The 27,810-nt window shown below is 52.3% G+C and overlaps 10 protein-coding genes across 10 annotated transcripts; 4 read left to right on the top strand and 6 right to left on the bottom strand.

Moving 5' to 3' along the window:
* Nucleotides 1-225: 225 nt before the first annotated feature.
* GUITHDRAFT_121686 (hypothetical protein) lies at nucleotides 226-1,380 on the bottom strand (the record flags this gene model as incomplete). The annotated part of the gene is made up of 6 exons (XM_005819077.1): nucleotides 226-367; nucleotides 490-539; nucleotides 815-931; nucleotides 1,052-1,105; nucleotides 1,196-1,228; nucleotides 1,270-1,380. The coding sequence occupies 6 exons, from the start codon at nucleotides 1,378-1,380 to the stop codon at nucleotides 226-228; spliced, it is 507 nt and encodes a 168-aa protein (XP_005819134.1).
* A 1,450-nt stretch (nucleotides 1,381-2,830) lies between these two features.
* GUITHDRAFT_121685 (hypothetical protein) lies at nucleotides 2,831-5,370 on the bottom strand (the record flags this gene model as incomplete). Its single annotated transcript, XM_005819076.1, has 20 exons — nucleotides 2,831-2,941; nucleotides 2,996-3,102; nucleotides 3,195-3,281; nucleotides 3,327-3,402; nucleotides 3,452-3,508; nucleotides 3,554-3,622; nucleotides 3,669-3,740; nucleotides 3,789-3,832; nucleotides 3,877-3,970; nucleotides 4,020-4,171; nucleotides 4,217-4,313; nucleotides 4,361-4,431; nucleotides 4,481-4,556; nucleotides 4,611-4,667; nucleotides 4,721-4,821; nucleotides 4,878-4,950; nucleotides 4,998-5,045; nucleotides 5,096-5,143; nucleotides 5,195-5,263; nucleotides 5,311-5,370. The coding sequence occupies 20 exons, from the start codon at nucleotides 5,368-5,370 to the stop codon at nucleotides 2,831-2,833; spliced, it is 1,569 nt and encodes a 522-aa protein (XP_005819133.1).
* Nucleotides 5,371-7,014: 1,644 nt separating this feature from the next.
* GUITHDRAFT_121684 (hypothetical protein) lies at nucleotides 7,015-11,264 on the top strand (the record flags this gene model as incomplete). The annotated part of the gene is made up of 5 exons (XM_005819075.1): nucleotides 7,015-9,272; nucleotides 9,685-9,807; nucleotides 9,853-9,977; nucleotides 10,022-10,218; nucleotides 10,260-11,264. 5 exons carry the CDS (start codon nucleotides 7,015-7,017, stop codon nucleotides 11,262-11,264), a joined length of 3,708 nt encoding a protein of 1,235 aa, XP_005819132.1.
* Nucleotides 11,265-11,358: 94 nt separating this feature from the next.
* Nucleotides 11,359-11,801, bottom strand: GUITHDRAFT_121683 (hypothetical protein; the record flags this gene model as incomplete). Its single annotated transcript, XM_005819074.1, has 2 exons — nucleotides 11,359-11,463; nucleotides 11,508-11,801. The coding sequence occupies 2 exons, from the start codon at nucleotides 11,799-11,801 to the stop codon at nucleotides 11,359-11,361; spliced, it is 399 nt and encodes a 132-aa protein (XP_005819131.1).
* A 467-nt stretch (nucleotides 11,802-12,268) lies between these two features.
* On the bottom strand, nucleotides 12,269-12,991 carry GUITHDRAFT_50591 (hypothetical protein; the record flags this gene model as incomplete). Its single annotated transcript, XM_005819073.1, has 2 exons — nucleotides 12,269-12,373; nucleotides 12,869-12,991. Coding segments are annotated over 2 exons (228 nt in total), but the record flags the coding sequence as incomplete, so codon positions are not given.
* Nucleotides 12,992-14,411: 1,420 nt separating this feature from the next.
* On the top strand, nucleotides 14,412-15,724 carry GUITHDRAFT_148818 (hypothetical protein; the record flags this gene model as incomplete). Its single annotated transcript, XM_005819072.1, has 3 exons — nucleotides 14,412-14,456; nucleotides 14,604-14,712; nucleotides 14,880-15,724. The coding sequence occupies 3 exons, from the start codon at nucleotides 14,412-14,414 to the stop codon at nucleotides 15,722-15,724; spliced, it is 999 nt and encodes a 332-aa protein (XP_005819129.1).
* Nucleotides 15,725-15,980: 256 nt separating this feature from the next.
* On the bottom strand, nucleotides 15,981-16,358 carry GUITHDRAFT_121681 (hypothetical protein; the record flags this gene model as incomplete). Its single annotated transcript, XM_005819071.1, has 1 exon — nucleotides 15,981-16,358. One exon carries the CDS (start codon nucleotides 16,356-16,358, stop codon nucleotides 15,981-15,983), a length of 378 nt encoding a protein of 125 aa, XP_005819128.1.
* A 4,033-nt stretch (nucleotides 16,359-20,391) lies between these two features.
* On the top strand, nucleotides 20,392-21,436 carry GUITHDRAFT_148817 (hypothetical protein; the record flags this gene model as incomplete). Its single annotated transcript, XM_005819070.1, has 2 exons — nucleotides 20,392-20,870; nucleotides 20,914-21,436. The coding sequence occupies 2 exons, from the start codon at nucleotides 20,392-20,394 to the stop codon at nucleotides 21,434-21,436; spliced, it is 1,002 nt and encodes a 333-aa protein (XP_005819127.1).
* A 628-nt stretch (nucleotides 21,437-22,064) lies between these two features.
* GUITHDRAFT_121679 (hypothetical protein) lies at nucleotides 22,065-24,442 on the bottom strand (the record flags this gene model as incomplete). Its single annotated transcript, XM_005819069.1, has 15 exons — nucleotides 22,065-22,157; nucleotides 22,211-22,367; nucleotides 22,413-22,596; nucleotides 22,642-22,742; nucleotides 22,785-22,882; nucleotides 22,935-23,027; nucleotides 23,094-23,180; nucleotides 23,228-23,293; nucleotides 23,339-23,420; nucleotides 23,474-23,711; nucleotides 23,759-23,840; nucleotides 23,891-23,977; nucleotides 24,054-24,156; nucleotides 24,199-24,358; nucleotides 24,403-24,442. 15 exons carry the CDS (start codon nucleotides 24,440-24,442, stop codon nucleotides 22,065-22,067), a joined length of 1,671 nt encoding a protein of 556 aa, XP_005819126.1.
* A 622-nt stretch (nucleotides 24,443-25,064) lies between these two features.
* Nucleotides 25,065-26,638, top strand: GUITHDRAFT_121678 (hypothetical protein; the record flags this gene model as incomplete). The annotated part of the gene is made up of 11 exons (XM_005819068.1): nucleotides 25,065-25,100; nucleotides 25,289-25,453; nucleotides 25,525-25,587; nucleotides 25,665-25,707; nucleotides 25,754-25,853; nucleotides 25,899-25,953; nucleotides 26,005-26,079; nucleotides 26,127-26,256; nucleotides 26,303-26,349; nucleotides 26,440-26,507; nucleotides 26,560-26,638. 11 exons carry the CDS (start codon nucleotides 25,065-25,067, stop codon nucleotides 26,636-26,638), a joined length of 861 nt encoding a protein of 286 aa, XP_005819125.1.
* Nucleotides 26,639-27,810: the final 1,172 nt, after the last annotated feature.

Genomic DNA, 27,810 nt, shown 5'->3' with positions numbered 1-27,810 from the left:
TCCTGACTTCTAACTCCCGTCATCCTCCTCCTCCTTCCCCCACCATCTCCCTCTCCTCCTCCCGCCCCTTTTGCTTCTTCTGTCAACTCCATGTTTGATTACACGGAGACAGCTTTTTAATCAGCCCCGCACCACTAAGACCATCATCCCCCTCCTCTCCCTCCTCCCCATCCTCCTTCTCCTCCTCTCCCACTTTCTCCCTGTCCTCCTCCTCCTCCTCTTCCTTCAGAGCTTCATGTCGCGAGGAGACTTGAGCTCTCTTCTCAAGAAGTCTTCATAGAAGACCATGTCGCCCTCTCCTGCCGGCGGCTCCAGTCCCTTCCCCCCGTCCGCCACTCCTGCAGCTGACGCGATCAGCTCCTGCGCCCTGTGACAGCAGTCAGAGGAAGGGAAAGAGCGATGAGAAGGGAGGGGGGGGGTTAATGAAAGAGGAGTAGGGATTGCAGGGGCGGCGGCAGCGGCAACAGCAGCAGCAGGGGTCTTAACGACCTCTCGGTCATGAAAGACATGGCGTATTCTCCCTCCATGTCAGTGAGGACCTGAAAGACAGATGAGGAGACAAAAGAGAAGACGGGAGAGGGAGGGAAACTTTGCTGAAGAGAGGAGAGGAGAGGAGAGAAAGAGGACAGGAGGGGAGAGGAGAGAGGAGAGAGAGAGGAGAAAGAGAGGAGAGCAGAGGAGAGGAGTCAGGAAGAGTGGAGTGAGGGGAGGCAGAATGGAACGACAACAGCAAGAGAGGACAGGACAGGACAGGACAGGGGAAAAGCAATGGAGCTGAGTCAAAAAGGGGGGGAGGATGACTGGGCATACGCACCGTCTTGAACGTGTCTCCAATCAACATCCCCTTCCCCTCCTCGTCCACCTTCTTAAAGTACTCTAGGAAATGAGAATAGCACGCTCGGTAGATGTCTGCCTGCTCGTCCTCCATTGCCTGCTTCAAGCTCAACCATGTCCCCTCCCTTCCTCTTCCCTCCCCTCCTCTCCTCTGTCCTCCCTCCCCTCCCCTCCCCTCCCCTCCCCTCCCCTCCTCGTTGTACTCTCCATCCCGTACCTTGCAGATCTCTGCAAACTCCTCCTCGTTCATGCTCACACCTTCTCCAAGGATCTTTCAAGCATCCATATCAACGAAGGAAGGAGGGAGAGAGGAGGAGGACGAGGAGGAGGGAATGAGTTGGTGCAAGGAGGAGCAGGTCACCTGATCCATGGGCAGCCCCTCCATGCCCGTCAACTTCGAGCAAACAGCTAGTGAAACATCCAAGTCATCTCCACCATCTCCTTCAGCTCATCATCATCATGAGAAGCAGCAACAGCAGCAGCAGCAGCAGCAGCAGCAGCAGCAGCAGCAGCAGCAGCAGCAGCACCGTCATCAGGTTTCAGCATCAGTATCAGAGCATACCAAGAGCCTCTTCCGTGATGAGCTTCGATGGGAAAATCTTGCGATCTCCTCTATCGTCGACACCTCCGACATAACCGCAGGGATATGCTCCACTACCTCCTCCTCCTCCTCCTTTGGCTTCCTCCTCCTTCTTTTCAGGTTTCTCTTGCTGCTTCTCCTCCTCCTTCGCTTCTTCCTCCTTCAACTCCTCCTGCTCCTGCTTCTGCTCCTCCTCCTCCTCCTTCCTCTCGTCGACTTCTTCGCTCGCGTCGGCCATGACGGTTGGGTCTTGTCAACCAGTCTGCCGAGACCACCCACCCTTCCTTTTCCCTCACCCACCCTGGGATTCCCTGAGAATCAATGATATACCCACCCCTGGTTCACCGTACAAATATCACCCCCACCCTCGAGGGGTAACGAGAGCAATGAAATTGAGGGAGGACTATGTCTAGCTTGAGGCACTTTTTACCTTCTGCCAGTAAATCCTATGCTTCTTCTAGCTAGTAGGAGACTGAGAGGGAAGACTACGAAGGAGGGGCAGAGGAGGAGGAGAAGGGAGCAGGAGGAGAAGGAGAAGGGAGGAGGGAGGAGGAGGAGGAGGAGGAGGAGGAGGAGGAGGAGGAGGAGGAGGAGGAGGAATGTAGATGTGCGCAATACAGGTATGAGGGGGGAGGTTAAAGAGTAAGGGGATCCTCTAGTAAGCTCCTTCATTATCAGACTCTCCTTCACTCTCTTCTTCCCTTCGGCTTCCCTCCGACATCTTTCATCATCTTTCCATCCGGTAGCTGTAAACTCTTCGCTCTTTGCTCCTCGAGGTCCTGAGACCGATGCCGATAGCACCTGAGGCAGAAGCTCGAAACAACAACAAGAGCATTGAACTGACTTGCTGTCCTTCAGGAATTTCTACAAATAATAGCAAGAAAACGACAAATACACACCCCTGGAAAAATTTCATCACCACGAACCTTGAACGACGGCATCAGCATCAGCATCAGCATCAGCATCAGCATCAGCATCAGCATCAGCATCAGCATCAGCATCAGCAGCATCGTCATCAACATCAGCCATATTTGCCAGCTCTTTTGACATGCTTCTCCACATTTTTCATCTTTTTGTGTTTGTGACTGCAACCATCCTGTGTGTCCTGCTGAACTGTCTCGCTTGACCGCAGTGACGGTGGCACACCTCGCCCTCCCTCCCCGTCTTACCCGCTCTTTTCTTTCCTTCTCCCTCTTCCGCCTTTCATCTCTCGCCGTCCTCCAGCATCCCTCCCCTTCTTTCCAAGAACGATCACCTCTCTTCCTCTTGCCTTGCCACTGGCCCTCCCCACTGATGATTTCCCACCATTTGGCATTCCGAGGTGGCAGAGGAAGACAAAATCCACAGCCAGCCATCCTCCGGCTCGATTTCCCTGCCTCCTCGGCCTCCTCCTCCTCCCCCTCTGTCTCTTTGTCATCATCCTGGATCCTGCCCGCCGTAGTCGTTGGGCATGTTGTTCCTGGGAACGTGGACTCCCCGTCCTCCCGGCTGCATGCCCTCCCTCCCCATGTTCATATTCTGCTGCTGCTGCCCATCCAAGTCAGCGGAGCGGAGGAGCGGAGGAGGAGCGAGAAGTCTCACCGGGTTCATGTGCATCGGGACGTGGCCCATGTGCTGCATCGGCATGGGAGCCATCCGCATGTACTGGGGGTTCCCCAGCACGAAGAAGGGTGGCCCGCCCGCATCATCTGGGGGTCCATCATGCCCGGCATGGCCATCCCCGGGTGCATCATCATGTTGGGATGGTTCATGATCCCCATGCCATCCTGCATCATGTCACCCACCATCCCGTGCTGCATCCCGCCCTGCTGCGGGCTCGGCACGAAGCCTCCAGCAGGGCCGAAGGAGCCGGACATGTCTTGAGGGGCTGCAGGAGTAGTGAGCAGAGGGCGGCATCTCAAGGGCCAGCGACCTGAGAAAGAAGGCACGAACTCCTTGGCGTCGACGTTGAGCAGCTTCTTCTTCGGCGCTTCTGCAGTGCTGTCGCCCTACAGCAAGTGAGCGCTTGCTCGGGCATCGCAGCCTTCCTCCTCTTACCTGCTCTTTGACTGGGATAGTGGAGCCAGCGACCTTCCCGTCCTTGTTTTCCGAGCTCTGTCAACCCCATCACTCGGAGGAACCCGAGGTCACGTCCCTTACCTCGGGGTTGAGAGCCTTTAGTTGGCCTTCATCGTCGTTGGGCTTTCCTGGCTCGGCAGCTCCTTGAGACTGCAAGAGAAATGACCGCAAGCCCGGCACACTGATGCAGGCTCACCCCAGGAGGTTTCAAGGCGCGATTGGCCGGTTTGGCACCAGGCATCTGTTCTTGTCGCTCCATCTTCACTTGCTATGACGATAGAGATCAGCATCCACCTTCACCAAGCTTTTGTGGCACCTGAAGCTTGTTCTGCTGTGTCGAGTAGTGCTCCTTGTCCTTGTCTACTATTGGCGTCAGCGAGGAGGGTTTGACGCCCAGCATTCACCTGTCGGAGCGTTCTGAGGTTCGCCGTCTTTGGGTTTGCCATCTCCTTTGCTCTCCTGAGGCTTTTGGTCGCTCTTGGGCTCAGACATGATGGTCTGAGAAGCCGGATGTCACAACATCACCATGACGTGAACGGGATCGTACCGCAGAGCTTGGCATCAAGGTCGTGGACAAGATGGCAGGGTCATTAGCTTTGAGGTCAGCAATTTTCTTTTCGTTCTTGAGCTTGTCTGCGAGCGTATTGCTTTGGCCCCAGGCATTTCCACGAGGAGGCTTGTACACGTTGGGATTTGCAGCTGAATCGAGTCAGAGGGATGGAGGAAGATAAGTGTATAGCTCACGAGGAGCAGCTTGTGCTTTGTGGTAGGATCCACGGACTGTTCCATCAACATTTCTAACATCACTAGCCCACTCATCCCCTTCATCATCGCCAGCAGCCTGAAGAAATAAATCATTCAAGGCCCGGGTACCAACACAGGAGATACCTCCGCCTCGTCGGCATTTCGCACACGTCCGAAGATCTTTCGCTGTGTTTGTTGGTCTCCTTCGATCTCAGCTACACAAAGGAAGTCAGTCTGAGAGGACGGAGGGAGAGGTATCAACACCTGCAATGCGCTCAGCAGCTCGTTGCTGCTCGAGGGTCAGCTTCGACTTGTCCAACTTAGTGGTGTACAAGTCTTCCTGTTCGATCATGCAGATTAATATCTTTTGAGTCAAAACCAAAGAAAGCCGCACGTGATAGTTGCTCGTGACACCAAACTTTTGCCTGTTTTGCTCGAATTGATCCCAATCCTGCAACAAAATCAGAGCCAATCCAATCACGAACAACATCGACAAGTCCAAACCTGTGAGTTCGAATCGAGTTGGATGGTCGCAAACTCATTCTTCTCGTCGAATTGAAACTTTTCAAGCTCCTTTGAAGCAACGGATGAACCGGAGGAGATCTCTATTTTACAGCAGTGAGGAGTTCAGGCACAGCAAGAGGGGGTGCTCTCATTGAACCTGTGTCAGTAGCAAATCCACGAGCATTGCCGGTCTTCTTCTCTTTACAGAGCTCTACATCCTTTGCAAACATCTGACACCGATGTAAACTTCTCATTCAAATTGGTCCATATTGCATACTTGCACAAAGTTTTCACAGTTGATTGTGAGTTTTTCAATCGGCTTAACCTGCCCGGCACTCATTCAACTTGAGGTCGTTGCAAAGGGATTCCAAATACCATGCCCTTCTCGTTCTTGCTGATGTTGTACGCTGCTTGCAGGACAATCTGATAAAACATCTGAGCTCTAGGATGCTGCCTCGGTGAGGATGATATCACCTCCATCCCAGCCTTGGTGTTCTTACTGCACTCATGGAAGAGGCCCTCGTACCACTGATTATCAGAATCCTGTTCCAGAACAAGTCATATAACAGGTCATATAAACAATATCCCACTTGAACTCGAACTGTTTGCCCGATCAGAGATGCGAACACCAAGTGCAGCCTGTCTTGCATCGGATCGGAGTTGCCGCGAGGAGCGCCCGTGTATCCACTGGATTCCGGACATAGCAGGTAAGTTGTACATTACCAGAAGACTGATCAGAGTACCTCCTCTGTCCTCCGGACCGACGGTCACCGCGGTCGCCTCGAGGGGTGCCACCATCTCTGCCACTGTCCCTTCCTCCATCCCTTCCTCCATCCCTTCCTCCATCCCTTCCTCCTCCATCCTTAGAGAAGTTGCCTCCTGAAGAACCTTTGTGAGTGGGAACACCAGATGCAGTGAGCAAAGCCATAACAGAGGAGCAAGCAAACAGTGAAGATACACAGATAAAACTGATGAGCACATGCCGGAATAGCCTTACCTTTGCGCCAGGCATCCCCTCCTCGAGATTCTTGTTGTTTGGGTTTTCCACCTAAGCTGAATTCCGCGTGTTCAGTACATCGTCACAAGGATTGGAGTGAGTTCTACAGTCGTTCAGTCGTCTAGTGGGTCGTGAAGAAACCATGTTTATCAAGTTTCAAACTTCGAAGAAACAACTTCGTTGCCTCTCAAGAGAAACTGCTCACATACGACTATCTGATTGAGACTTGCACTCTTCCACGCCCCACCCTTTACCTTGCCATCATCATGTTTGAAAATCCAAAACATTCGAAGGCGAAGTGTACCTCTCTGACTGGCACATCCTCGGTCTCCACTTCCATACCTCTCATCGCAGCTTACTATGGTCTAGGACATTCTGTCTCGATCATCCTACTACAACTCGCTCTTATACGATGTTCTTTGCCGTGTTACATCTCCTGCTTGTAAAAGTTCCTTTCTTTCTCGAACATTCCTTCGATTTATCCTCTTCGTAATCTTCTCAATCACCCTTTCGACATGCTCCTCCCTCCTCCCTCCTCCCTCCTATCCCATCCTTCCGTTCGCCGGCGTCGCTACCTCTCCTTCCTCTCTCTCCCTTGTTCTGCGCTCTCATTCACTCACCGTCGATCCATTGCCGCGCCACGCGCAAGTACCCCACCCCTGTCTTTCAAATAACAATACCACCCCATTTGAAGACACATTACCCCCCAAACTAGGATCAAATATCATCTGATATGTGGGTAGGGGTACTTGAACCACCTCAATCATTGAGTCCACCACCCCAAGGCCGTAGTTTTAAAACTATTTTAAGATTTTCCAAATACGGTACACTTCCTAAAGCATATGAAGCTCAAAAATTGTTTTAAGGAGAACTCTGGTACAGACTCAATAAAGTTTTTTTAAATCTTGACCGAAGCACCCGTTACATTCGAAACGGAAAAATGAAAACGTTACGGGCAGTTACGAACACTGTTCTTTTTGCGGCCCGACACCTCGGTACTGAGTGGGACTGGCGACATGGCAGCGTTTCCTTGCCGGTAGTAGCCATGCAGGCAAGACGGGATCCACGTCGCTCGTCTCCTCCTCCTCCTCTGCTGACCCTCCGTCCTCCTCCTCGAGCTGTTCCCTGCTGCCTCCTCCCTTCGGGTTGCCGCAGGTTTTCGCTGTTGCTGCTGCTGTGTCAGTGCATTCTCGTATCAAGTTATGCCAGTGCTACTGCTGCTCCTTCAGCGGCGGCTCTCGCTGAGTTGCTCTCTGCGTCGCTCTTGGACACTTTTTGCTCAACGACAAACTCGGGCATGGGGAGCTGCTCCAACCCTCCTAGCAAGAAAGATGGCACGACGCTGAAAGAGATGATGGACAGTGCTGTAGCGAAGCATGCTCTTGCACCCGCAGAGGAGACCCTGGCACAGCAGCTGCAGCAGGTGGAGACGTCGATGAGCAACGTCCTCAAGAACGCAACAGCGATGATTGAGTCACTTAGGAGCCAGATCGAGCTCGGGCTCGAGAGCTCCGTGTGCGATAACGAGCAGGCAGTGGCAACATCCAATCAAAGTTTCAAGGAGCGACTGAGGGGCGTGATGACGGACAGGAGCAGCTGCTCCCAGGATCATGCTACCATAACCTTCATGTCAAGCGATGGCAGTACTAAGAACGCTTCCTCGATTCCTGTCGCCATTCAGAACTCCTTCTACTCTGAGTTCGTCAACCCGTCTGTACCCTACCTGCAGGGCATCAGGTTTACAGAGATGGATGGCAGCAGCATGGAGCTTGCAGGAGAGCGCAAGGTTGGGGATGGCCGTCGCTCGCCCTCCTTCTTGAACGCCAGTCAGGCGAGGAAGAAGCTGCTGGTGGTCATGGACAACTCGATGCGCTTGCGGGGGGAGGAGGGATGTGCGAGGATGAAGCAGGTGGTGAACGGACTGGTGGACACGCTGCTTCCCAATGACGTTGTGATGCTCTATACCTCCTCCTCCAGCATGACCGTCACCCGTGGCTTCACCTCCGCCTCCTATCACAACAAGCTCATCCTGCAGTCGATGATCAGCGATATCGAGTGCGATGGGGCTCTGGACTCTTATCTCTGGCAGAAAGAGCTTCAGAACGCATCCTCCTACTTCAACAGCTCCGAGTGCTCCTCTCTCGTTTGCTCAGTCGTCGCAGTCAGTGACTTCAGGCTTCAAGTCTCCTCCTCCTTACGCTCCTCGATGGCAGATCTGAACTATTCCTCCTCGCATGTTCACTTCTTCATGTTCGCGATAAGCCCGCAGATGTACAACCTCAAAGCATTCTCCTGCTTGCTTAAAGGGGTCGAGTTTCACTTCTCACAATGGAACCATTCCAGCACAAGAGATCAAAGCTCCTACCTGCTAGACGTGCTCACCGACTACTTCATCATCATGGCTGCTCCTCTTGCTGCGAGCCCGGAGCTCTCGATAAGCTTACCCTACGCATCTGCTTGCGGCCGGACAGAACTGATTGCAATATCGACGCCGTGCTTTCAGAATCGAAACTCTTCGTCTCCGCAGCTTCTCGGAGTTGTGACTGTGGAGCTTGTGTACAACGATCCCACCAACACTTCCTTTCAGGGGCTACGCACGCACATGCTTAACGTCAGAATGAACAAGACGGTACTGAACGCGCACCAAAGCTTCCAGGTGTTCCAGAGGAGCGTGAGCCCAGGCGTGCTGCTTGTGAGCGAAGAGGCTCTCGCCTCGTACCATGGAAGGAATCAAAGCGTCGCTTCCGTCGCTGGAGACATCCGTTACTCCCTGAATGAGTGGACGGGGGGTCAGCTCCTGTCCTCTGGTAAGCTGCTCGACATCCTCTCGCTTCCTTGGGGTTCCGATCATCAGATCCTCACCAAACGTGAGCTGGTGAACCTGCCGACATGGCTCTTTGAACCGCAGCCCAACCAGCAGATCAACTTGACCTACACTTGGCGGCACATGAAACCTTACACCCTTCTTGTGTTGGTCACCTCGTGGCAAATCTATACGCCAGGCAAGCGCCCTGAATCTCTTCGTCTGACCTCTCGAGTCAACACGCTGCTGTCTCTCAGCTGTAACGACTCTGTGCGATGTTTGAGCTGGAGTCCAGCCCAGCCGATGGTTTCATCCATCTTCATTCCCCCGAGCAGGTTCGTCAGTCCCATGGAGGTGCGCACTGATGGGGAGGCGAGCCTGCGTCAGGCAGCCTGTGCTTCCTCGCACAACACCTCGGAGTGCGACAAGTCTCAAGCGGAGGCTCGAGGATGGGAGGCCTTGCTCAAGGTCCTCAACAGCGTCGTGTATCACTCGAGCAGACAAGTAGCCCGCGACCTCTTGCTGGAGTATCGAGCTGACGGTTGGCCTTGGCAGATGACAGGAGGAGGAGTCACAAGTGAGGCTTACCTGCAAGCTCGATTCTCCGCGTTAGTTGAGTCAGCATGGAACTTGACTCGGGTCAACGCTCGCTGCATCGACAGCGTCTTCTTCTCGACCAACGCTGGGGTGTACCGGAAGTTGTCGGTCACCAATCAGTCATCAAGCAGTATCACGGCAATTGACCCCACCAGGTTTTCACACTTGCTCCCTCGCTCCCTCCCTCGCTTCCTCCCTCCCTCACTCACTCACTCACTCCCTCACTCACTCACTCACTCACTCCCTCACTCACTCACTCACTCACTCACTCACTCACTCACTCACTCACTCACTCACTCACTCACTCACTCACTCACTCACTCACTCACTCACTCACTCACTCGCTCACTCACTCCCTCACTCACTCACTCACTCACTCACTCACTCACTCACTCACTCACTCACTCACTCACTCACTCACTCACTCACTCACTCACTCACTCACTCACTCACTCACTCACTCACTCACTCACTCACTCACTCGCCACTCACTCACTCACTCACTCACTCACTCACTCACTCACTCACTTCATGCTGTCTTGCTCGCCTCTTATCTCGAACGCACAGGCAGCCCTGGTTTACCCGAGGCCTCCTCGACTCCGATGCCCTTCACCTGACCCCCTCGACTTTGAGCTCCAGCTTGCTCCTGTCGCAGTCGCTGCCGTACGAGGGGACGGGAGGAGCGCCGGGGTGAGAGCTCTATCAGCCTTGGCGTGCGGTGACATGTTCAGTCAGAGTCGTCGGAGTAGTTGGCTTGCAGTTGTGTTGGGATGCACTGAGACGGATGATGTTTGAAGCAGAGAGCTTTGAGATGAGGGGGCGGGTCGAGATGAATGTTTGCAACCGAAACGTGTTTCCAGGTTCATCCCAATACTCCATGGCATGTTTGACGCTGCTGTCTTAGGGAACCGTTGCTACTTGATCGACAAACATGCTTTGATTCTGTTGGACGCGTCCTCTTCCTCCCCGGTCAAGCAGTTTCTGGGGGAGAAGGAGCCTGCGGTGGTACAGGTGCTGGTGGAAGAGCAGGTGCTTGATCGGGTGCTCGACACGCTCGTCGTAAGCAGTGAGGCTGCAGACTCATCAACGTTGGCGTACAAGGTGAGAAGATCAAGAGGATGCGAGCAGCTCACGGTCAGCAGGTTGCCGAGCACAAGCTTCCCTTCTCCTCCGACCGGCTGGGCGGCAGCGACATCAGGCGAGTCTCTGTCGTCGGGCTCAAGTCAACCAACGGCTTGCTCCTCCTCCTCGAGGGTGCCGAGGCCGGGAAAGTCTCCCAGCAGCTGCTGGACCCCGTGCAAGCTCTGCTGGAGGTCAGGCGGCCAAGTGTCGCTGCCAGTGTGTCGAGAGGGCTCGAGGACTTGCAGCAAGCAACGCCGAGGGACGTGGATGTGTCCGCCTCAGAACGTCTCTTCCTCCTCGTGCTGTCTCTGCAAGACTGTCCTCCTGGGATGAACAGCACAAACTTCACAGCGCTCTCTGCTGTCCTCGCCTTCGTCCTCGCCACGCTGCTGCTCCCGGCCTGCTGCGCAAGGAGCCACAGGAAGCAGGTCATCCGGCGGCATCTGCTGCACCTGCCCAAGCAAGACACAAGAGCGTCCTTCGGTCAGATGAAGAGCGAGCTGCTGCTGAGCATCAAGCGTCACGAGATCGGGTCGGTGGATGACTACTACCAACTAATGGAGATGTTTGCCAGACTGCTCAGAGTGATCGTCGATGACAAGTGGCAGAACCTGGCGAAGCTGCGCGGCGAGCTGACTGACGTCTTGCTCATCGTCTTCCGACTTCGGCTGCTCGTCACCAACCTCAAGAGCAGGATCGAAGCTCACGAGTCCTCCTACGACGCGCTGCGCAGAGGGCAGCCCTCGCGCTTGGAGACAGACATACAGACGCTGGTGAGCGCCATCGAGGACTGCTTGGAGAGCATCGATGTAGAAAAGATCAACCTGGAGGTGGATGTGAGGGAGGACGCGGAGGGGTTGGGAGGTTCGCTTCAGATGCAGGAGGAGGAGAAGCACTTCTACTCGGAGTTCTACCAGCACCTCTTCGACTTCCCTCATGATCACACCGGCTCTCAGTCGACGGCTTCTGTGATGTGGGATGACTCCAAGAACTTTCCAACTCCTCGCAAGAGTCAAAGGCGATGAGAGGGAGGAGAGGATGGGAAGCAAGCAAGTGTAGATTACATGTACATTGAAGGTTATGGAAACACTAGTCGTGTAGAGAATTCACATTACAAGATCAGAAAGGAAAGTCCATGGGTTGCTCCGAGATTCCAAGCGACTGTGTGAACTTTGCCACGTCCCCTGTCTCGGGTCGCTTGTGCACCTGCGCCATGACGTTGAGCTGGACTAGCAGGTCAGAGCTCGTCAGCCTCCTCTCCCCTTCACCTTCTCCGCACTCTCAAACGACTCGGGAAACCTGCGGGGGAAGGTCACCAGAGGTCGAGGCGACCAGAGGACGAGGCGACTAGAGGAGGAAACAGAGGATGCATACGCGAGGAGGGTTCTCCTGTTGGAGCAGACGCTTGAAGGCAGGTTTCCTTTCTCGTCCTTGACGTCGAGAGGAGCTCCGGAGGCGATCAGGTATCGGACCATCTCTGCCTGCCCCTTCTTCGCTGCCACGTGCAACGGCGTTTGCTTGCTGTCCGTTACGCTTCGTAGCATGGCATCTACCACTCGCATCGTCAGCCGTCCAGTCCCACCAGCGTCGCAAGCACCATGCTGCCCGTGCGAGTGTTTCAGCAGGACCTTCACGACCTGCAACAGATGGTTGAAGAGGAGGAGAGGAGGAGGAAAGGGAAGCAGCAGGAGAAGGAGAAGGAGGAGAAGGATGAAAGAAAAGGAGGAGAAGAAAAAGCAGGAGGAGAAGCAGGAAGATAAAGGAAGAGGGTGAAAGAGGAGAAGCAGGAGAGAGAGAAGGAGGAGAGGGAGGAGGAGAGGAGAGGGAGAGGGAGGAGGAGAGGAGAGGAGGAGAGGAGGAGGAAAGGGAAGCAACAGGAGAAGGAGAAGGAGGAGATGGATGAAAGAAAAGGAGGAGAAGAAAAAGCAGGAGGAGAAGCAGGAAGATGAAGGAAGAGGGGGAGGAGAAGCAGGAGAGAGAGAAGGAGGAGAGGGAGGAGGAGAGGGAAAGAGAGGGAGGAAATGCAGCACACGTCAATGTGGCCTTGCTTGGCGGCATCATGTATGGGCAGACTCCCGTCAAGTTTCTCCATCAGCACGTTTGCGTGAGCCTCTATGAGACGAGATACCACGCGCTGCACTCACACATCAGCTCCCCCTCCCTCCTCTCCTCCCTCCTCTCCTCACACATCAGCTCCCCCTCCCTCCTCTCCTCCCTCCTTTTCTCGCACATCAGCTCCTCCTCCCTCCTCTCCTCCCTCCTTTTCTCGCACATCAGCTCCTCCTCCCTCCTCTCCTCCCTCCTCTCCTCCCTCCTCTCCTCACACATCAGCTCCCCCTCCCTCCTCTCTTCCCTCCTCTTCTCGCACATCAGCTCCTCCTCCCTCCTCTCCTCCCTCCTTTTCTCGCACATCAGCTCCTCCTCCCTCCTCTCCTCCCTCCTCTCCTCCCTCCTCTCCTCACACATCAGCTCCCCCTCCCTCCTCTCCTCCCTCCTCTTCTCGCACATCAGCTCCTCCTCCCTCCTCTCCTCCCTCCTCTCCTCCCTCCTCTCCTCGCAAATTAGCTCCCCCTCCCTCCTCTCTTCCCTTCTCTCCTCGCAAATTAGCTCCCCCTCCCTCCCCTCTCACCGTGTGGCCGCCATGTGCCGCGAGGTGTAGGGAGGAGCAGCGAAAGTCCTTGCGGGCATTCACATCTGCCTTGCTGGATAGCAGCAGATTGCACATGTCATAGTGACCATGAGCTGCCGCGACCTGACGACATGTAAAAAGAATTATCACCATCATGCTCTCCCACATATCACCATCATGCTCTCCCACATATCACCATCATGCTCTCCCACATATCACCATCATGTACATTCAGATATCACTATCATGCAGTAGATCAGGCAAGAGAGTTTGGTTGACCATCAGCGGTGTCCACCCCTGCTTGTCTCGAACGTCAATGTAGATGTGCTCCTCCTGCCTCTGCGTCATCTCCTCCTCCTCCCTCCCTCCAGCATTCACTTTCAATGGCTGAGTCTGTCCGGACCAGACGTGCACGAGGTCAGGGCCTCCTCCTTCAATCAGCTCCTTCGCTCGCTTCACGTCGTTGCGAATGGCAGCGATCTGTTAAACAAGCTCAGTCATGTGACAAGAGTTGCAACGGCAACAAAATCTGATAGCATGGCATAACTACATGTATGGAACAACGGTGCTACAATCGGCATCATGAGAAGAGGAGAAACGAGACTCAAGTGAAGGAGCGGCATAGCAAGACATTCAAATGGAAGAAACACGACACAGCAGGACGACAAGAGTGGGGGAGGAGAGAAGAAGCGAGAGAATGGAAGAGAAGAAGGGGAAGAGAACAAGAGAGGTCAAGCTAAGCTATCACAGTCGTTGAGACATACATGGAGGAAAGAGAACAAGAGAGGTCAAGCTAAGCTATCACTGTCGTTGAGACATACATGGAGGAAAGAGAACAAGAGAGGTCAAGCTAAGCTATCACTGTCGTTGAGACATACATGGAGGAAAGAGAACAAGAGAGGTCAAGCTAAGCTATCACTGTCGTTGAGACATACATGGAGGAAAGAGAACAAGAGAGGTCAAGCTAAGCTATCACAGTCGTTGAGACATACATGGAGCAAAGAGTAGGGCATGGCGCTGCTGCTCCCACGTCGCAGATGTCAGTTGCTACCGAGCTCGTTTGTGGGCCCACCTCCGAATCTCACAAGCCGGGACGCATCTCGGGCCCGACTCGACACCGAGGCTGACAAGCTACAGCACTGACTCGTGACTGACCGTACTGAGCACTGCAATGCTTCTGATCCGGGTAGCGAGTCCGATCAGTCATCCCGGATCCGATCGGATCGCCGGGCCCGGTGACCTTGAGTAGGCCGCCGGGGCCTGCAGTCTCGTACATGAAAAAACTTAACGGGCGCTCTGTTACCGGTGGGTCACTCGGGGGCACAACTAAAACTTTGCTTCAAGCGGCAAGTGACTCTGTGACTGAAACAAGGCGGCCCCCGGGCCCGGGCCGCGAACTTGGTGACCTGGCCGCTGAGCCTGCCAGGCTGGCACTCCGGCCCGGGCCCCCGCCCGCCCCCGGGCCGCCGGGCAGTCTTCTTAGCTTCTCCTCTTCTTAGCTTGTTTCCTCAAGCTTGCGGCTCGCATCTGTCAGATCATCAACATGCTTGGAGAGCACGATGAAATGCTGAGGGAGGACAATGTTGAGGTGCTGAGTAGTGAGCATGCGCTGCAGGAGATAGCAGCAGCGGGGAGGAGCAGAGACTGGAGGAGGCTTGCAGAAATCATGGGGGAGCACGAAATTGAGATTGAGTTGGCAGCAGCAGTGGAGGCTATGTTGTGAATCGTCACGCAGGAGGAGCTGAAGGGTAACGAGGAGGAAGCATGGGTGGCAGGAGCGATAGAGGCGATGATCTCGGCGATGAAGCGAGGGTCTGTCAACGAGAAGCTAGCTCGAGCAGGGTGTAAGTTTTTCCGACTCTTGTCAGCAAACAACAACGTCGCCAATAAGATCGGGGAAGGAGGAGCAATAGCGCTCATCGTCGCCACCAAGATCGGGGAAGGAGGAGCAATAGCGCTCATCGTCGCCGCCATGCGCGCTCATCTGGAGCACCCATCCGTGCTTGCGCAGCGCTGATCAACTTATCTCGCGGCAACAGCGATAACAATTCCTTGATATTTGAGGCAGAAGGCGTCCCTGCCATCGTGGATGCCATGTGCGCTCACCGGAACAATCTTGTGATACAGAAGTTGGCATGTCAGGCGCTCAACAGCAAGTTTGCCAACATTTTCCTCATTGCGAAAGCTGACGGTGTCTCCGCCATCATCGCCGCCATGCGCGCTCTATACGCTCACCCTGACAGCTGTGCGATACAGGAGCTTGCATGCAAGGCGCTCAAGGATCTTACGGCCAACGAGGAAATTGTGGGTTTGATTCTGGGTGCAGGAGGCATCCCCGCCATTGTCGCCGCAATGCGCACTCACCTGGACAGACTGGAGGTACAGAAGAAGGGCTGTCTGGTGATCTTGAGCCTGATTGAGATGGAATACGAATTTTATGGTGAGATCATTTCCAGAATTCTAGAGCAAGGAGCCATCCCCGTTCTCGTCGCCGCCATGCGTGCTCATCATAACTGCCCGGCAATGCAGTCATTGGCTTGCAACATATTCTCCAAGCTGAACCAGGAAAACCAGATGAACGAGGATGGCAAGGTACAGATACGGGAAACAGGAGGCATCGCCGCCATTGTCGCCGCCATACGCGCTCATCCTGATGATCGAGAGATGCATGACATCGGATGGATGGCGCTCATGAGCTTACATCGCAGAGCTTCCTATGATGACGAAACTTTCCAACCTTGGGAATGGCTCGAGCCTTGGGATCAGTCAGGAGGCAATCAGTTGGCCATTGTGCTCGGTCTTGAAACACGTGCAAGACTGACAGGATACCGCCGCAAACCTAAACTGTACGGATAAAAGATGGGTCCGATCCATTGTTGGCGTACGGATCCAAGTATGTTCATGATTGATTCCTGAAAGGACCCGTACGATATGACCGGTCACGGTAGGCGCGGCATCCGATCCGATCATCAGTCAGCTAACGATCGGACTCAGCTAGTTGATGGTAGTGGAGCTGCGAGGTTTTGTCTCGCTGTCTTTTTGTTTCTCTAGTGCGGCACGGTAGCATCATGGCACGGTAGCTAGCTGTCAAACTCCTGCTGCTGAATTATCTTCATGACGGCGAATTTTCCTTCGGCCTCATCTTGATAGCGTCGCATGCGCACTGCGGCAGCAACAAGACCATGGGCTGTCCCGGTCTCACAGCAAAGGACCAGGTGCTAAACATCACGTAGCAGAAGAAAGCAAACTCCGTGCTAATTAGCGACAGCTCTCTGTTCGCTATCCTCGCCAGCGCCTCCTCCGCATGCGGCTCGCTGGAGACAAAAACGTGTGCTCGCTTCCCAGTCGACGGGTGCAGATGACCAAGGCGAAGCTCTGGTTGTCGTGGAAGGATCGGTCTAGTTCCAAGTCTGAGCTTCTCCATCTTGTCCGCCATGATGCTGAAGCCGAACTCCCAATGTCGGGCCAGCACTCGGTCCGGCCAGCCCATGGCTCTACCTGCAACGTTCCCACCTCTTCTCATCCGCCATCAGGTGCATCTGCCCCTGCCCCCCTCGATCTGCGACGATGAGCTCCATGCCATTGTACACACAAAGCTCCTCCCTGTCTAGCCGCCAACAACGCGAGCAGGGCGAGCCTCGCATGTTGTTCTCGATGCACCTTGTAAAGTATCAGATGACATGTAAGGACACCATAACACAAAACACGAGCATGTCAGCAGTGAATAGCACTGCAGAAGCGATTAAGCCAGCATTGAATATCTGTGGTCTTCACCTTGAGCATGATTGGAAGTTGTTGCATTTGACTTTGGCGTCGCTACATGGTTTTGACTGCCACCTGCATCTTCATTCCGAGTCAGACGGTCACCGTCAAACTGGCTTGACAGTCGGGCCGCCCGGCGGGGCCGGCAGGAAAGTCACTCAGTGACTGGCTTAACCTTTAATCGACAAAAGGACTCCCGAAGGAGTCCTGGACCAGCATGACAGGGGTCATTGATAGGTTTCAATCACCCATCCAATGGGGCTGTATGAGGGTCTTAAAAAAGAAAAAAAAATCTTCCCGCCTTCCCGGAGTCCGACGGAAAGTTTGTGGCTGCTCGTTTCATCTTCCCGCCATTACAGAGTTTGCGGTCCGACAATACACTGAAACGATGGTAATGAAAAAAATGTAGTGACTACCTGCTATCTAACATGGTTTCGCCAGACTAACATACTATAACATGCCGAGGAAGAGAAAACGAATTACAGATGATTCAGACAACGGTCAAGAAATAAGTTATTCAAAACCATTCACGAGAGTCGTCAAATGTGGGTTATACTCGAGACTCAAGGTAGAGAACAGATCGATTTTAGACGTGATCGACAGATGGGTATTACATATCAGTCAGATCACATCAAGAGGCAGTATGATATTCAACTGTTTTCTGATATGGGGCAGGGATACAGGGAATTTACGATATGTAGTGGATGAAATCAAGAGAGCCAAATCGACCTTTTTCTGGAATGTTTTTACACTTGGAATGGAACAACATAGCCGTACAGATAACAAGTATCCAACTCTACAACGTTTCTGGTCAGAGAAAAGACATCTTTTCGTTGATTTATGTAGAATTCGAGGAGACTCGCAAGCTATTGTATTCGCTGCAAATCAATATGGAACGAATTTCTACCAAGACCTGAAAGCAAATTTTACAAACCGATTGGAAAAGTTCATTGCCGAATTCTGCAAAGGAGAGTTACATATTAACCATCAGCAAGAAATCGAAGACGTGAAGAATGTATTGTTTCAAAGGAAAGATTACGAGTTGAAGACAGAAGTGTTTAACAGGAATAATTCACAGCAGATAGGAACCTTCATCGACCATATGAAACAACTAATTGGATTATCGGGGGACGAAGATCTTTTTAGTTTCAAATATGACAAATTTGATCATAGGTTGCAGAAAAATCTGTTTGAGATAATCGAGACACACATGTTCATGTTGAAGTTCTTGTCGAAGATCGTGGTCTCTCGAAAAAAACATTCAAGGCAGCACCAATGTCGAAATTCGGCAGAAAACATCTAACAATCGATAATGATGTGATGTATTACATTTTGAAAGAAGCGAACAGTTTGAAACCGGGAGAAGATAAAAAATCGTTCATGAGAATAGATCAAACTTTGGAGAACTCTAAGAATTTCAGAAGGATTTTCGACTGTTCGAATCTGTTCAGAGATCAGAGAGAGGAGATTACAAGTATCACGACAGACGGTGTATCGGTTTGTTTTCGCTTCACGTTAATTGTCAAAACAATCGATGGACTCGAACAGGAACCTTCATTGCGCACTACCAAATGGCTTGCCGATAGAAAAAGGGCTGAACGGAAATCGGCGAAGAAGATATCAATATCATACAAAGTATTACATGAAAATTCAGAATACCAAAGAGAGATCGAAGAATGTAAAAATTGCCCAAGGGTAATTGCGATCGACCCTGGGAGGAGCGTCATTATATCGGCCGTCGAACAATTCAGAGATGATCAACAAATAATCAGAAAAAGATTTCAGTTTTCGAGAAAACAATATTATCACGAGTCACATCTGAATCGCAATAAAAAGAAAAGAAAGACGTGGGATCAAGATATTCAATCGACATTACACTATCTCAAGGGGTTCTCGAGTAAGTCTGGCGGCAGTCTATCAAGATTCGAAGACTATCTTCTTGCAGTTACAAGTCATTGGGAGGAGTTAACTTCGCATTATTCAAAGCGAAAATACGCCAGGATGAAATTCGACATCTACATTTCGAAACGAAAGTCAGTCGACAGGTTTATCCGTACAATGAAAGGAAAGGGAGAAATAGAACCTGTTATCGCATATGGAAATGCAAGGTTCCCGTCTACAGGACGTCGAGGAGAAAGGCCTGTACCGGTCAGGTGGATAAGAAGAAGATTCGAGAATCACTACAGAGTCGTAGATGTTGACGAATACCGTACTACCAAGTGCTGTAACGATTGTGGTTCTGAGCTCGATGTGCTTCGACGGATTGAAAATACAGGGAAAGAACCAGACGAGACCTGTAGGTTGAAAACAAGGAAAAGTGAAGTACGAGGATTGAAATTTTGCAGATCATCGAGGTAATGTCAAGTTTTGTATACTCCTGTAATTCACCTTTTCATCTAACTGTTATCGTGACAGCTGTAAAGGAAAGCCGATCAAATCCAGGGACTTGAATGCTGCACTGAATATACTCACTTGTTTCAATGTGTTTCCTGAAAGACCGAATCACCTACGTCGCCCCTGAGGTGAATTCAATGATTGTTGTCGCCCCCTCCCTACCCAGACTGCGTCCCTCGGGACTCGATGCCTAATTCCCTGCCTGCCTGCCTGCCCGGTGCCTGCCTCCATTATGATCCGATGTTTACGACATGTGATCATTGAAGTGACTGACTGGCATCATTTGGTAGGATTCATGTAAGGCTCCAACAACATCCGAAGACAATTTGGCAAAAAAAACAACTGCCGTTGTATGACGGAGAGTCGCGGCTCTCAATCATACGACGGCAGTTCTGTGCGAAAACTTAGTTCGTCGTTCAGAAGGGTATTCACATATTCCGTCACATCATGAGGGAGAGTACCCGTGGTAGATAGATTCGTGGCGTTTATCTATTAAATGACATTTGGGGACATCCGTAAAACCCCTAGTGGGGGTGGGTGGGGGTGATCTGATCTGATTGTTCCCCAAGTTTTTATTCCCCAAGTTATATTAGAGCCCCATTGTTGTGACATGACCCCCACCCCCGAAGCCACTACCCCCACCATCTGAAACATCACGATTTATACCCACCGCTTCAATATTTCTTGAACACCCTACCTTCTCTTGAAAGAGCGAATATAAACCTACCCCTGTGTACCTATGGTCTTGCTAGGGGTACGGGTCGGACTTTTTTTAATCTCAAAAACGTTTTCTTGTAAGGGAGCATTCCATGACGGGTGGTACAGATCCTTTCTAGTACCGGTTCATTCCTCTTCAACTAATAGGATGCGGTAGGGGTAGGGTACAGAAGCGGTGGGGTGGAAAATGTTTCTTGTGTGAATTGCGGGGAGGATGCACGGAGAGGGAAGAAGAGCTTTCCTCGGTATCCATGCTCATGCTCTTGCTTTCGGTAGTATGGCAGCATGAACGCGAGGAATGCATGGAACAAAGCAGATTCCAGACGTGAGATGAAAGTAGAAGGTTGACAGACAAACTTCTACGATAAATTGCACGGTGACGATGATCAAGATTGAGAAAAGAAATAGCTTAAGAACTGTCATGAGAGGGATGACTGGTGAATTCACAAGCAGAAGTAGACCAAAGACTTGGACCCTTCCTTATGACAGCAAATCGAGTTCGAATCTGTAGGATCAGGATGAAAACCGATCTTCTTGCTAGCTTACCTCGAGCCCGCACTGTTGGTTTTTTTTTGTCAGATTCCTCTCAATACCCCCGATATGGTATTTGCTAATGTCTTGTTTGTCCTTCTAGGTCGATCAGGAACAACATGGACCGTGCTACATCATCTCCATTATTCCCTATCGCATGCTTCTTTGTGATCTGCAAGATCAGCACTGTCTTGGGCTTCAGCGCCTACCCAACTTTGTCAACAGCACGAGCTCTGACAGCGGCACCACCATCATGGCATGCTTCGGGTCTGCTCAAGGATGGAAGATGGATAGCATCACGCCCATTCACGAGGAGAGAGCTTGCCTTGCGTTCGGCACGCGCAACCAGGATGAGCCTCGACTCACTCGACGTTTCTTTGCTCCTCTCCGCCATCGGCAGTGTCCCCTCACAGCTCTGGCAGTCTTACACGGAAGTGCTGTCCTCCAGCCCCTTGCAAACTGACGGCGTGTCAGCTGCTCTGCTCTACCTACTAGGAAAGTTGTCTGCTGGAAAGATCGCCAACCAGAAGCAAGAGGTGGCATGGCTTGCTCGCTGGATGCTCGTCGGCCTCGTGGATGGGCTATGCACGCACTCCTGGTGAGTCTTGTTGCTCGAGCTGCTCGCTCCTCATCGCCTGCAGGTATCACTACGTGGACGACCTCGCCAACACCTACACGCAGACACACCTGCAGCACACGGCCTTCATGACCGTGGCGAGCTCTTCGGTGTACACGCCCCTCTACTGCCTAGGCTTCTTGGTGGTGCTGTCCCTGCTAGAGTTCAAGGGAGTGGAGGGCAGCATTGCGCGCGTCAAGAAAGACTTTCCCGACCTGTACAAGAGCTGCTTGACCACATGGGCTCCTCTCAACGCTATCATCTTCGGGCTCGTGCCGCTCGAGTTCATCACAGTGACCGCCATGGTCCTGCATTACATCTACCTGGTCGTGATCGCACTATGGGACTCCGGGTTCCTCTCTCTCTCTGACCTCTCGCTCCGAGGAGGAGCAAACCAGGGGTCCAGCACGGGGGTCGAGAGCCCTGTCTACTTAGGGATGAAGGACTCGAGCCTGCTGCCCTCCAACGCTTTCTTGGCTACAGACGACCTGACCAAGCCTGAAGTCTTGGCTACGAACATGAACGACCAGGATGCATCCAAAGTCTAATCACTGAATCTATCTTCTTTCGACACGCTGATGTTGTCTTGAAGTATTCTTTTATTCGAGGGAATTTGTCCTTGTACTGTACATTATATTGTTTGCTTGAGATCTCCGAAATACATGTGAAATCCTTGGACATGAAGTACTTGGCTTCGCTCTCTGATTTCATCCCAGATCTCCTAAAGTGTGTTCTTTTCTCTCTCTTTCCGCATCTTGTTCCCTCGTCCTCCCTCTCCATGCCTCCCACTCGTGTCCTGGCTTTCCCTTTCATTACTCTCTCCATGTCTTTCAACCTCGAACTTCACGGATCTTACCAGGAAGCTTAAAGCAAGATGCAATGGTCTCTCGCTAAGAGAACATCACATTCTGTGCTTGCACATGATTCGAACCTTCACGGATTGATTTGTTTTACAGAAACACCAGCAGTCGCATTGCTCAACCGATGTACAGGCGTCGAGCCCGATGACCCGAAGTATGAAAGGAGCTCACGAGAGAGCAATCCAAGGCGAGACGAACAAACTCTGAGCTCTGAGGCGTGAGGTCTGTCGACTTTCTGTTTGACCTCTCCAACGTCTGGTGGTGGAAAGCAAGGAAGCTTCTTCTTCTGCCGGCCCCTCATTATTCACTTGTCAACCTAATAGTTCCAGTAGTTGTCAAGCTGCACCACGCACTTGGTCTGCCCGCTCGCCGACACGCACGGGACGAGCGGCCCAGCGACCTTGTTGAACTTGACACCTGTCATCGAGCCGTTGACTCCGAACCGAAGCTCTGCAGCCGCACAGTCACGGGGCAGGAGGAGGAAGCAGCGCGTGACTTGCCTCCAGTGTGCTCGTAGTAGATGACCCTCACTCGGTCCCCCGACTTGAGAGGCGCCTTCAGCCGCGGCCCCCAGCTGCTGTTGGAATGAATCAGGTTTCCACCCGACGAGATCGCCCAGCTGTCAGTAGATCAGCTGAGAAGCATCGCGAGCGAGCCTGCCAACCTCCGCTCGTCGTCGCCGACCTTGAACGCGCCGTCCAAGTCCAAGTCGATGCAGCCTGTCTCCTGCTCGCCCTTCAGCCCCGGAGCTCCCGCCTCGCTCTGGTCCACCTGCATGACCCCGAGCCGCAGGTAGCCAGACTCGCTGAAGGCCTTGATGAGGAAGTCGAAGGAATGGAGGTGACAGCCTTCCGTTGCCGTCAGCCGATGGAGCACGAGGCGGCATGCGGCACCTGATCTTAGAGCATAGCCGATGGCGATGGACGGACTGAGTGTGTAGGAAAACTTCGCAACAGCGCAGTCGATGTAGGAGCTGCCATCAACCCCCTCGATACTGCAAAGTCGCTCAGCTCAGACTCCGTAAGTTTGCTGGTACCGAAAGGCTGAGGAGACCAGAGCATCGTCAAACGACAACCCGAAGGTTCGTGCGGACACAAAATCCTCAGCTTGGTTGGAGATGTGCTTCATGAACATCTGCAGGGTCAATGATTGACGTCAAGCCTTCAGAGGAGCACAAGGGGAGGACCTGAGCTGATTCTACTGCTCCGTTTCCCGCCAAGCTAGCGAAGTCCATCGTCCTCCTCCAGAGGTCTCGTGGCCTACCATTTTCTCCTGGATGCTACGGCAGGTTTAAGTGATACAGTCCTCCAAACGTCTTCTCGAATGCCCCTGCCCCTCCTCTCACCTGTCCTTGATCCCTCCAAGACTCCAGACTCTTCCTCCAGGCTTCAGAGGCGATGCTCACTGCGCGCTGTACGTTGCGAGAACCTCTCTGCCAGCAAGTCAGCAACGAGCTCTAGCCTGTCCTTCATATCCCACAGCTTTCGAAGCTTCTTCGACCAACTTTTGATCCTCCAGCCTCCTCCTTCGGATCTCATCGTGCAACTGCAGTCCGACATCAGCCGTCACGTGCGGGTCTCGATGGCCAACCTCAGACGCCTGCGGCTCTGCTACTCCCAGTTTTTCAATATCTTGAGCCTTCAGCTCTTCCATGCATGCAAAGTCGATGTATCTGCATGGTAGTCACAGAGGTACTTGTTCCCTTCTCGCGTCTCCTGTCCGCACCCTTGATGAGAAAAGCTAGCTTCGCAGGTCAGGCCTCGTTGTTGGATCCACAGCAGAAGTTCTTCTTGCAGTGGCGCTCGGAGGCTGTCCTCCTGCTCACCACTCGGCTCATGTGGCTTGACTTGACCCTTGGCTACTGGACTCTCTCCTCGCCATGTCTGATTTTTCTCCAAGCCGATCGTCCTGGACTCAATTCTTTCCTCGACAAGCTCATCGATCTGACCGCTGGCTGGCGCTTCTGGGACAGAAAGATTTCAAACCTCCTCGAGAGCTTTGACTCTTGACCTTCAACCACCAAGAGCCGCGCTGCTTGACTCTTTCTCGCACACAGAGCTGTGTGGAACTTCCTTGCCTGAGGGAAGGGAACCTGTGGGGGGCTTAGCATCTCCCAGCTACTTAAGCGGTGACTTCACGCACCCCCATGTTAACCAGATCGGCAACGGTAGCGCCATGCTCTATCAGCTCGTCGATCGACTTGTTTTCAGCTCGAATCGCGTCCTTTGCCTGGGCATCCACTGAGTGTTTCCGGCAGTACATGGATTCACAGCTGCAAGAGCTGACGTCAGCTCGTTCGTTTCACCTGCAGAGTCGCTTCATCCAGGCTTGACCCGAAGACCGAGTCAAGAAACTCGTCGAGCGCCTTCGAGCACTCGGCAGGATGTGGCGATTGAGCCTTCCAGAAGCTTCAAGGTGTCAGGGACAGAAGTCCAAGCAATATGTCTCACTTTTTCTGCAGCAAGTCCTCTACCTTAGACCAACCGGAGAAGCTAGCGTCATTTACTTCATCTTTTTTATCTTGAAATTCTTCCTTTGCTTGATCAGATTCTTCTGAGCAGACTGGGTCAAGCAACTCTTGTCCATTCTTGCTGTGCAAATCGACTTGTTCTGCAGCCACTGTAAAACAAGGGAACAGCATCGAATATGCATACCTTCATCTGTTGTCTTGCCTGCTGGCCACCACTTGCTCATGTCCTTCTTCTTCAATCCATGGTGGATTTCGTATCAAGATAAGCTTTTCAATCTACATAATTACTTCTGAATTAGTCTTTTCAGGAGAGTGGGGATATGTTCACTCGTTCTCCAGTGTACTTCTTCTTGGACTACTTCATCCCCTCTCATTCCGTCATCTCTGCATTCTCCTTACCCTCACATTCGCTTCTTCATCCCCCCCCTCTCACTTCCTCCCTCCCGTCTTACGTCACCCAGCATCGTGAAAAGCATCCCATTACCCCACCACCCTACCCTATCCATCAGCACCACCATCACCTCCCAGTCTTCCGAATGCTACCCTTGGCGTTCGCCTACCTGATGGTCTTTATGACCGGTCATTGTCATTATTCAAAGTACCCGTACTGATTATCAACCTCTACTCCAATGGTGACATCTACCGGGTCTTGGAAAGCACCACCCCCCTTGTTAACAGTACCCCACCGTCACCGGAGCCTTGGCTGAACCACTTCCACAAAAAATTTTGAGCTAATTCGATAATCGAGTACCCTACCCACTCAATGTAGACTCCACCCTGGGGTAAAGCACTGGTACTACAGTGGTACTACCTCACATCGGATCAGCCATCAGTCTCGGATCCGCCATGGCTGCATTGCGTATCGCGATTGCCGCAATGCTGGTAAGTCGCAGGCGATGCAGAGATGCGGAGAAAGAGAGATAAGCAGATGCGGCATCAAATAGATGCTATGCATGACGGTCTCGTCCTCCCATGTCTTCCATGCACAGGCCCTCTCCTACTTGCATGTGTTGTCTTTTGTGAATGCTGGAGGGATTGAAGCGGGAAAATTGAGACTGACGAAGGATCAGGTGCAACAATCGTTGCAAGGATATTCAGATCTCACGTTCATCCCCGCCACCAGTCGTGTCATCTCTCTCCATCATCGATGTATGATGGACAGGAGGAAATCTGAGTGGGTTCCAGTCCTAGCGCCTCACCCTACTTCTATCCGCGTCCTGGGCTTGTCGATGCAGGTTGTTGCCCTTGTTGCTACGATCGAACACGACTATTTGATCAGAGTTGTCACATCTTGCGTCACTTTCAGACCCAACGGCCCGATTCTGTTAGCATTCTTGATGCCACACCCAAGGCGAGTGATGCTGCATGTGTGAGGGAGGAGTTGCTAATATGCTGTGCTGTGCTGTGCTGTGCTGTGCTGTGCTGTTTCCTGACCTGTAACCGCAGGATATCATTCCTATCGTCAACGCCTCGATGAAATCATTCTATGGTCTGTCATCATTCTAGCATATCTGCTGTGTGTTCATACCTCCCAGGATGCTGTGACCTTTCCGAGATCCCCCCCGAGCTCGCGGCGATGAGCTTCCTCCCAAGATCGCTTGTTCCCTTCTTGCCCAAGTCACTCCTCCCCTTCAGGTCCGCAAGTCGAAGCAGGCTCGTTCCCCTCATGCTGTCACCCAGAGGCCCCGACGGCAAGGAGTTCTTCGGTCACGACTTTGTCAACTCTCGGAAGCAGGTGGGGTTGAAGTTCTTCAGCCCCAGCGGCAGGTGAAGACGAGCTGGGCAGGTCTACACGAGGTTGAGCGAAGTGACGAGGAAAGATCCCAAGACGAAGAAGCAAGAGCTCTGTGCCGTGGGAAAGGTGCTCCCCTCCTCCCTGTCTACTTCTTCACATTCACACCCGCGCAGGCTGTCATCAATAACAGCGGCGAGATCGCTGGAGCTGTCGAGCTGATCCTCGTGCCGTACCCTGCGCGCCCTTCGCCTCCCAAGCCTTACCTCTTCAACTTGTCGGTCCTGCCCCGATACCGCCGACAAGGTCAGGCGACAGCAGCTGATTGACAGCCTGGTGACGAGCTGTGAAGGGATCGCCCGAAAGTTGGTGGAATGGTGCGAGGACAAGTGCAAGACGGTGAGGAGGAGGAGGAGGAGGAGGAGGAGGAGGCGGGGGTGGCTGTGGCGGCGGAAGAGAGGAGAAGTTGGAAGTGAGATGATGGGGCAGTGGGGCTATTCGGAGATCTTCTTGCATGTGGAGAATGACAACGTTCGTCAAATCTACTCCAACTTCGGGTCTGCCTTCTTGCCTGCTGCTGTCACGTTTCTTGTCACGATGAAACGGCAGGTACAGAGAGACCTGGCAGCAGCCGACATGGTTGCAGCTCAACGTTCTCAACAAGGTGCGTTACAAGAAGTTCTCGTAGTAAGAGATGCCAAACAGCATGAGCAGGTTGTTGTGCCTTATGAAGGAGAAGATCGCAGACCGAAGAAGGAGGGGTGGATTATCATGCACAAATCTTTATCATAGTGGTATCATTCCTTTGTCCATAAACAGCTTCGTAAAGATTCCCTTGCATCGTCATGTATCCTTGTAGTCGTGATGTCGTCTTGATCAAACACACATGAGCCATTTCGCAGCATTTTGCTTAGCATCATCACTCCCTTCTTTGACTTGGTGTGCTGTGGTCCAATCTGTTCTCCAATATCCCATCCTCTATCTCCCATCCTCTATCTCCCATCCTCTATCTCCCATCCTCTTATCTCCCATCCTCTTATCTTCTATTCTCCTATCTCCCATCCTCTTATCTCCCATCCTCTTACCTCCCATCCTCTTACCTCCCATCCTCTTATCTCCCATCCTCTTATCTCCCATCCTCTTATCTCCCATCCTCTTATCTCCCATCCTCTTATCTTCTATTCTCTATCTCCCATCCTCTATCTCCCATCCTCTTATCTTCTATTCTCTTATCTCCCATCCTCTTATCTCCCATCCTCTTATCTCCCATCCTCTTATCTCCCATCCTCTTATCTTCCTATTCTCTTATTCTCCCATCCTGTTATCTCCCATCCTCTTATCTTCTATTCTCTTATCTCCCATCCTCTTATCTCCTATCCTCTTATCTTCTATTCTCTTATCTCCCATCCTCTTATCTCCCATCCTCTTATCTCCCATCCTCTTATCTTCTATTCTCTTATCTCCCATCCTCTTATCTCCCATCCTCTTATCTCCCATCCTCTTATCTCCCATCCTCTATCTCCCATCCTCTTATCTCCCATCCTCTTATCTCCCATCCTGTTATCTCCCATCCTCTTATCTTCTATTCTCTTATCTCCCATCCTCTTAGTCTCCCATCCTCTTATCTCCCATCCTCTTATCTCCCATCCTCTTATCTCCCATCCTCTTATCTCCCATCCTCTTACCTCCCATCCTCTATCTCCCATCCTCTTATCTTCTATTCTCTTATCTCCCATCCTCTTATCTCCCATCCTTTATCTTCCTATTCTCTTATCTCCCATCCTCTTATCTCCCATCCTGTTATCTTCTATTCTCTTATCTCCCATCCTGTTATCTCCATGCTCTCCCATTCTCTACCCT

Source organism: Guillardia theta (genome assembly GCF_000315625.1).
Source record: "Guillardia theta CCMP2712 unplaced genomic scaffold GUITHscaffold_246, whole genome shotgun sequence".
Taxonomy (NCBI): domain Eukaryota; class Cryptophyceae; order Pyrenomonadales; family Geminigeraceae; genus Guillardia; species Guillardia theta.
This window is presented reverse-complemented; position numbering and strand designations above follow the sequence as displayed.